Below are 9,334 nucleotides of genomic sequence, written 5' to 3' on the forward strand. Positions count from 1 at the left end.
GAAAAGCACAGTATTTTGTTCTGCCAGTGCTGGTGTCCTTGCATACAGTCAGAGCAACATGTGAATTGGTCACCTACTAAAGAGAGAGAAATTGTGGTCTAGAAATTCCTGTACTGGTCAAACGGGTATTGCCCAATTAGCTGATTCCTACAGGATTTGAGCGTAATATGATTAATGCTCTGAAACCCTTAAGATGAACAGGAGTGTAGCATGAGGGCCTGGGCCAATCAGCAGTGTAGCATGAGGGCCTGGGCCAATCAGCAGGAGTGTAGCATGAGGGCCTGGGCCAATCAGCAGGCGTTTCTGGGGTTTTGTATGAAATCTCTCCTTTATTGGTGATCGCAGAAACCCAACCCCTACCCCCCCGGTGTCAGTGCAAAGTCCATCCCAGAGCCCAGCGACCGTGGCACAGCCCAGAACCACCGCGGACGTCAGGACCAAGACCCCAGCCGCAGGAATGCTCCTCTGGACCACACCAGCACTGGTGCTTAATCTGAAACAGGGAACAGAACAGCACCGGGGTCAGAACAGAACACAAAACAACACAGGGGAGCAGTGAGAGACAGGTTAGCACACACACACACACACACACACACACAGGGGACCAGTGAGAGACAGGTTAGCACGCACACACACACACACACACACACACACACACACACACACACACACACACACACACACACACACACACACACACACACACACACACAGGGGAGCTGTGAGAGACAGGTTAGCGCACACACACACGCGCACACACACACACACACACACACACACACACACACAGGGGAGCAGTGAGAGACAGGTTAGCACACACACACACACACACACACACTGAAGGAGGGAAAGGGCATGTTTTGATTGTGTTCAGGAGTTTACTTAGTTTTGTAATCCCCAATTTTCACTACAAAGTGCACAAGTAAACTCAATTCAAGCTTCTCTCCTGGTCAAGCCTACTCTTGCGTCACAACTCAGACTCGTCGTGAGTGTCATGACAGCGGACACGTGCTATACACGTTCCACAGCATCCTTCTGCTGAGTTTATACAGCTATTGGAATGTAAAGCATGAAAGTCAAGGCTTCCCAGCCCATAACTCAGACATCTGGCTTTATGAATTCCTAGTAAAGAAGGTCCGAAAATAATGGCCAATACTGAATATACTACAATACTGTGTTTGAGGTGTGTTGCGTTTCGTTTCTATACCCCTTGCCCTGGCCATGCTACCCAACCCTTCAACTACTGTCTATCGAGGAAGAACGTCCTGTCTATCGAGGAAAAACGTCCTGTCTATAGAGGAAAAACATCCTGTCTATCGAGGAAGAACTTCCTGTCTATCGAGGAAGAACTTCCTGTCTATCGAGGAAGAACGTCCTGTCTTTTATGAATGTAGTCCCCCTTCTGCTCACCTTCAGACATAGATCCCAACCCACAGTAAGAGGAAGAGCACCCCGAAGCCCATGAAGAGCGAGGCCACCAGCGAGATAAGCAGCTCCTTGTACACGTCCCGTGTGTATTTGGTCGAGGTCACCTCATATCTGAAAGGGGTTGAGTTAAGAATGTGTGTGTGTGTTTGTTTGCAGACTGAAGTGCGAGTATCTGGTAAGTCAATAACCGGCCAGACAAAGGATACACAAAGAACCAGGCTGTGAAGAACATCCCGATGGCCAGCAGCACCACGGTCAGGTGGGGGAAAACGGCCGGGTTCACCGGGCTGGTGTATCTCGTCATAGTTTCCAGCTCCTGCAAGCAAAGCAACGGTGAGAGGTGAGAGGTCACGCATAGTCGCGATGAGCGTCAACTCCTATACATTCGTCTACAGGCATGCGCAGGTTGGGTGTTCATGCAGAGCAGAGCCCGCAAGTACGTGAACAGTACAGATGTATAATTGCCTCCTTCATAACAGTAAACTATCTTTCTTTAACACCCGGTCTGATTATTAACACACACAACGAGAATATCACACGGAGCACCCGAGCTGAGGCTGTACCACAGCAGTACGAATGCATCATGCAAATTCAGCTGTCATTGGCCAAAAGCTACAATGATGGCTTCCACTCAGACCGCGACTGGAGGTCGCGACTTCTCTAGCTAATCAATCTTTATCCATAATACACAGAACCATACCCTCCAGATCATTTAGATAGCTGACATGTTGCAGTATTACCACACATCATGTGGAGGCAGCTAAATGCATGCACGTTACAAATAATGCCGTCAATCAGCTGTTAGCTACGCTTGCTTGCTAGCACTCAGCTACAATGGTTAACAAATATATTGGTTACATTTTTTCAGGCATGTGCGGCTGCTAAATGACATTGTATATGAATTGCAGCTCGTTTAAATTGTGGGACAACTGGATACTCAAATAGTAATAAATGGTTTAATTCGGCTGGCTAAGCAGCAATTGCTAGCTAGCGCGCTTGCTAACGACTAGTGGTAGTTACCTTTACGTCGCAGAAACCTAATGCGTGAGGGGTATTTTTACATGCTATTCGCAAACATTAAGTTAAGCAAACGTCGAGACAAGCAGAATTAACATATTTGTTATATACACTTAGCTAATGACACAATTACTTACCATGTTGTGTGATGATGTGTTACTGCCGGTGCTAGAAAAAGCCACGTATGTCCGGAAGTTCACACGGATGTTTATTGCATTATGGGAATTGAAGTCTGTTCATCACTGCAGAAAGGCTTCTTCATAGACAAACAGGCATAGCTTAGTGATGCTTATCTCCCCGAACTCACTCCTTTATTTAGTATTTGCCTCATAAACAGCAAAATATTGTAATATTATATTTGAGATGGAAAACCACACTGAAAAATATTTCGTTGGATTGTTGCACATTAAATTAAATGTGTTAAAACTAAAACTTAAAACTGAAAGTTGCAATGTTAGGCTACTGAAACTAGATCGATATATTGCAATGTCACTGAAACAAGATCAAGGAATCGCAATGTCATGTTACGCTTGTTCTACATGGCTGAATTGGATAAAGGGAACACCGTGTCCGTTAGTTGGTTAAACACAATAATATCACGTTTTGAAAAGAAACAAGACTAGTTTGTGTTGGCTTAATACAATAATATCACGTTTTGAAAAGAAAGAAGACTAGTTTGTGTTCGTTTAACACAATAATATCACGCTTTGAAAAGAAACAAGACTAGTTTGTGTTGGCTTAATACAATAATATCACGTTTTGAAAAGAATCAAGACTAGTTTGGGTTGGCTTAATACATTAATATCACATTTTGAAGAGAAACAAGCCTACACTGTAAACCTGCACAAGTTCAGAGTACTTAAAACTTTTGATGTAACTGATTATTACCCAATACTACATATATATTTTTTTTAAATTAAACTTAACTTTAAAACTATACATCACCTATACTCATTTATTTTGTTATCATTTTCATAATCAGAGAAACAAGACTAGTTTGTGTTGGTTAAACACAATAATATCACATTTTTGAAAAGAAACAAGACTAATTTGTGTTGGTTTAACACAACAATATCACGTTTTGAAGAGAATCAAGACTAGTTTGTGTTCGTTTAGCACAATAATATCACGTTTTGAAGAGAATAAAGACTAGTTTATGTTGGCTTAATACAATAACATCATGTTTTAAAGAGAAAGAAGACTAGAACCCCAACAGAAAAACATGCAGAAGACCAGAACACTCTCCTGTCCGTCCCTGACCAAGACGGAAGGATCACTTGACTTGGTCCCGGGCGCCATAAAGGCTGCCCACTGCTCCTGGGGTCCTGGAGGAAGGACAGTCCAGGATGGGAAAATGCAGAGGAAAAATTCACTGCGACCTCGGCATGCGTAAGTGTGTGTGAGTGTCCCATGTCGCCACCCTAAATGCACGTGTGTCTTGCTGTGTGTCCTTTGTGCCAATAAAACTGACTTTGACTTTGTTTGTGTTGGTTTAATACAATAACATCATGTTTTAAAGAGAATCAAGACTAGTTTGTGTTGGCTTAATACATTAATATCACATTTTGAAGAGAAACAAGCCTACACTGTAAACCTGCACAAGTTCAGAGTACTTAAAACTTTTGATGTAACTGATTATTACCCAATACTACATATATATTTTTTTTAAATTAAACTTAACTTTAAAACTATACATCACCTATACTCATTTATTTTGTTATCATTTTCATAATCAGAGAAACAAGACTAGTTTGTGTTGGTTAAACACAATAATATCACATTTTTGAAAAGAAACAAGACTAATTTGTGTTGGTTTAACACAACAATATCACGTTTTGAAGAGAATCAAGACTAGTTTGTGTTCGTTTAGCACAATAATATCACGTTTTGAAGAGAATAAAGACTAGTTTATGTTGGCTTAATACAATAACATCATGTTTTAAAGAGAAAGAAGACTAGAACCCCAACAGAAAAACATGCAGAAGACCAGAACACTCTCCTGTCCGTCCCTGACCAAGACGGAAGGATCACTTGACTTGGTCCCCGGGCGCCATAAAGGCTGCCCACTGCTCCTGGGGTCCTGGAGGAAGGACAGTCCAGGATGGGAAAATGCAGAGGAAAAATTCACTGCGACCTCGGCATGCGTAAGTGTGTGTGAGTGTCCCATGTCGCCACCCTAAATGCACGTGTGTCTTGCTGTGTGTCCTTTGTGCCAATAAAACTGACTTTGACTTTGTTTGTGTTGGTTTAATACAATAACATCATGTTTTAAAGAGAATCAAGACTAGTTTGTGTTGGCTTAATACATTAATATCACATTTTGAAGAGAAACAAGCCTACACTGTAAACCTGCACAAGTTCAGAGTACTTAAAACTTTTGATGTAACTGATTATTACCCAATACTACATATATATTTTTTTTAAATTAAACTTAACTTTAAAACTATACATCACCTATACTCATTTATTTTGTTATCATTTTCATAATCAGAGAAACAAGACTAGTTTGTGTTGGTTAAACACAATAATATCACATTTTTGAAAAGAAACAAGACTAATTTGTGTTGGTTTAACACAACAATATCACGTTTTGAAGAGAATCAAGACTAGTTTGTGTTCGTTTAGCACAATAATATCACGTTTTGAAGAGAATAAAGACTAGTTTATGTTGGCTTAATACAATAACATCATGTTTTAAAGAGAAAGAAGACTAGAACCCCAACAGAAAAACATGCAGAAGACCAGAACACTCTCCTGTCCGTCCCTGACCAAGACGGAAGGATCACTTGACTTGGTCCCCGGGCGCCATAAAGGCTGCCCACTGCTCCTGGGGTCCTGGAGGAAGGACAGTCCAGGATGGGAAAATGCAGAGGAAAAATTCACTGCGACCTCGGCATGCGTAAGTGTGTGTGAGTGTCCCATGTCGCCACCCTAAATGCACGTGTGTCTTGCTGTGTGTCCTTTGTGCCAATAAAACTGACTTTGACTTTGTTTGTGTTGGTTTAATACAATAACATCATGTTTTAAAGAGAATCAAGACTAGTTTGTGTTGGCTTAATACAATAATATCATGTTTTAAAGAGAAACACTTTAAACGTAATGAGGTTCAGTAAATTTGACAACCACCTCTTCCATTTTTTCTCGGTGTAGATAAAGTACATACATGCAGACGCCACTTCCTGTCATAAAGTACATAGATGCAGACGTCACTTCCTGTCATAAAGTACATACATGCAGACGCACAGACGTCACTTCCTGTCATAAAGTACATACATGCAGACGCACAGACGTCACTTCCTGTCATAAAGTACATACATGCAGACGCACAGACGTCACTTCCTGTCATAAAGTACATACATGCAGACTGTGACGATGTGATCGTCCCTACAGGTGAATATGTGCTCTGGCTGTCATGCCATCGAGCCGGGCTCTTTGGTGTGGCGGTCAGAGCGCATGTTTGGCACTGTAGACCCAGGTTCGAGTCCGGGGGTGACCACGCTCTCCCTTCGCTACAAATGGTGTCAGAAGTGGGATGACCCGCTGTGATGTCATTGGAGGTGCACCTGTGAACACTGTGTGAGGGACCCCCAGGAATGTTGACCCCGTGTGAAGGACCCCATGGTTGGTTGGCAAAAGCATAGAATTAGTTGAAATACCCGTGGGCATACCGCGCCTTATCTTTGCCAAGACAAATGAATCACACAAAGATAGTTCAGAATTACTATTTAATTCACTCATCATTCTTGAAAGTGTTCATTATGATGTAAGTACATGCGGTCCAAAACATGACAAATAAGAAGAAAAAAGCAGGAGGCAAGTGCTCTGAGATACAATGATAATCATGCCTTACAATACAGCTTAGCAGGGGCTTCAGACTACACCTGAATCACATCAGGGTCACACACGTGAGGAGAACAAAATATGAGAATGTACAACATTGTGTTAGGGAGTGATTATTTTATGAGTGAAGTATTTAGTGTCAAAGTGTTGGCCAAATTTTACACACTGTGCTAGCAAAGTTAATGTTTTCCAAACAATGAAATAAAGAAAGAGAAAAATAACAGGTATGATGTTTTGTTCGCATCTTTTTTACAATTCATTCTGAAATTACACTTGGAGTATAAGATTGGTTAAACATGGGGAGACATTATGATGCTTTTATCAAATCATATTTCATAATAACATTTGAGAATGTTTTTATCAAGTCATATTTCATAATAACATTTGAGAATGCTGAGACAAAAACAGACGTTAATGGTGACAACAACAATAACAGACAAATGTAAATGTCAAAAAACACAAAATCATTGATTGTTACAAAATTAAGTGATGAGATAAAAAAAAAAGTATTTCTTTCCAGAATAAAATCCAGTTAGAGAACAAAAGTATGTCATGTACATGTATATATAGTGCATAGACTAGAAGTGCTTTACTGATTTCATAATACCAGCTCGTAGAGTTTAAATACATCCTTCTACCGTGGCACAGAATATGAGACTGTATTCTCTCCTTCGCTTCATACGACTATAGAAAGATTCACCTGGGCTACGGCACATTTCACATCTGCCCAGAGGACACTGTGCTCACATGTGGAGGATCTGAATGGTCCGCACCCTCAGCACTCGCAGCTGTGAGGCTCTAGGGTCCCTCGGGTGTGTGTGTGTGTGTGTGTGTGTGTGTGTGAGTGTCCCTCGGGTGTGTGTGTGTGTGTGTGTGTGTGCGTGTGTGTGTGTGTGTGTGTGTGTGTGAGTCCCTCAGGGCGTCCCTGATCAAATCACAAACTCTCACCTGCTCAAGGGAATGGGAATCACAAGCTGCACATGTACGTATATTTAGCATAGGATCCATCTCCAATCTGAGCTGGTCGTTCAGTAACATAGATCTCAATCAGTAACTCATATTACAGTGAGGTCTTCTGTCATGGCGAGTGTGCTTTGGGGGAGAACAGAGCTCAGGAGAGGGGGAGGCACACAGAAGAAGAGGAGCAGTCTATGAAGAGAAGATCAAATGAGCGTGGTTGAGACTATGGAAACAGCGCTTCAAAGAACAGTCCATGTTTCCATTGCCAAGTCAAAAGCCACCAAGGTGAGTGAACGGCTGATCCGGGTTCAGTTTGAGGGTCCAAGACAGTGCGTTACTGTCTGCTTTCAACTCTTTCAGAATCCGCATCCTCAAGAAGCACAACGTCCCAACCGAACAGCACACGCCAGGCCTTTAGCTGAGTCCACATGTACTCCACACGTCTCCATGAGCTAACAGTCCTTCTGCTATCAGAGACTATGCCTTGGAGTGGCAAACACATGATTTCATACAGGCTGTACATTCTAAAGTGATTTTAAAAATACATTGATCAGTGAGGTTGTACTTAAACAAAAAGATAACTTTACAACACACAGGGTAAAACGAGAGATTAGATAAAGTTAAGATCACAAAAAAAACAGTTTAAGGTTACAGTTTAAGATTACAGTGTCACTTAAAAAGACTCCAGTGAGGCTTTCCCACCGTAGGGAACTCCAGTGTTCTATGAGATGATGTAACATCCGTGGTAAATTCAGTGTTTTTATGGGATGGAAAATCAGTCAAAACTCCAGTGTTCTTAAGAGATGATGTAACATTGTAACATCAGTTGTAACTCAAGAGATGTAACATTATGACATCAGTGGTAACTCAAGAGATGTAACATTATGACATCAGTGGTAACTCAAGAGATGTAACATAACATTATGACATCAGTGGTAACTCAAGAGATGTAACATTATGACATCAGTGGTAACTCCAGTGTTCTTATGAGATGTAACATGGCAACATCAGTGGTAACTCCAGTGTTCCTATGAGATGTAACATTGTAACAATGAGATGGTAAGTCATGACATGTAAAATCAGTGGTAAATTCAGTGTTTGTAAATTATGACGCATCAGTAAGAACTCCATTTCTGAAGTTGGGAAGACGATGTTGAAGCACTTCTAACCAGATGAGCCACATGTTCCAGTGTTTTAAGATCGTCCAGTTTTCTAACATAGCCAGTGATGTTTTTTTAGATACATAACAAATCCAGTGATTACTTTTGAGATGATATGACACATTAACACCAATGACGGGGGCTTTTGCTGTGGAATATAATTGTAAAAATCACTCCACAAATACACAGAAACAACAGAATATAGTTGTAAAGATCCCTCCACACAAACACAGAAACAACAGAATATAGCTCTCTAATAGTGGCTTGTTCAAATAGTATTTAAACCATCCTGTACCCTACAAAAATAAAGAAAACATTCTGCAATCCACCATGAAATAACTGTATTAACTCGCACTTCTGGTGTTGGCACTGAGACACACACACACACACACACACACACACACACACACACACACACACCCACACAGCCATTTAGCATGAAACCCTATACAAGAGTGATCTCCCATGGGCCCACTGAATGAGCCACACCGTTGAATGTGACGGGCACAGACTCAGACAATCTGGAGCGCATTTCCTGAAAGTGTCTTAGTGTAACGACCGTGGTAAACAAGAGAGTGTGTGTTCATAATCATTGTCTCTCTGTCATTTAAGGATAGTCATTGCACAGCATCTCTTTCAGGAAACACACCCGATCTGTAGTAAACTGAGCCGTCACAAATGGGCCCAATCCTCTGCATTCTCTACGGCAATCAACACAAATACAGTGTCAATGTGGAGGAAGCAGCGGCTGCAGTCGGCACGGAGAGCCATCAGTCCCATTAATCCTGTTTAACATGCAGTATAAACACTTCAGAAAAGGTCATCAAAAGTGTAAGGGTATGTGTGTGTGTGTGTGTGTGTGTGTGTGTTTAAGACCGGTGTATGTCCACCGTCAGTCAGTGTGTGCATGCAAGCGTATGTGGTGTGTG

At 41.5% G+C, this 9,334-nt stretch overlaps 2 protein-coding genes across 8 annotated transcripts in view; both read right to left on the reverse strand.

The window, feature by feature from the left end:
* Nucleotides 1-309: 309 nt before the first annotated feature.
* On the reverse strand, nt 310-2,723 carry tmem258 (transmembrane protein 258). Its single transcript, XM_012832089.3, has 4 exons — nt 2,583-2,723; nt 1,635-1,744; nt 1,411-1,539; nt 310-493 (listed from the first exon to the last, which is right to left on the reverse strand). The coding sequence occupies exons 1-3, from the start codon at nt 2,583-2,585 to the stop codon at nt 1,413-1,415; spliced, it is 240 nt and encodes a 79-aa protein (XP_012687543.1). The 5' UTR covers nt 2,586-2,723; the 3' UTR covers nt 310-493; nt 1,411-1,412.
* Nucleotides 2,724-6,153: 3,430 nt separating this feature from the next.
* The window catches only part of myrf (myelin regulatory factor), a 52,017-nt gene continuing 48,836 nt past the window's right edge, over nt 6,154-9,334 (reverse strand). For all 7 annotated transcript variants that reach the window (XM_031564633.2, XM_031564638.2, XM_031564637.2 and 4 more), the window contains one exon: nt 6,154-9,334. This exon is cut by the window's right edge and continues 727 nt beyond it. The gene's annotated coding sequence lies outside the window, so the exon portion shown is untranslated.

Source organism: Clupea harengus, chromosome 3 (genome assembly GCF_900700415.2).
Source record: "Clupea harengus chromosome 3, Ch_v2.0.2, whole genome shotgun sequence".
Classification (NCBI taxonomy): domain Eukaryota; kingdom Metazoa; phylum Chordata; class Actinopteri; order Clupeiformes; family Clupeidae; genus Clupea; species Clupea harengus.

Bases quoted from the DNA above. Each gene is read 5' to 3' on its own strand.
- tmem258 (XM_012832089.3), bottom strand. The intron at 1,540-1,634 runs GTATCCTTTGTC...AACCCCTTTCAG, and splicing joins TTCACAGCCTGGTTCTTTGT to ATATGAGGTGACCTCGACCA.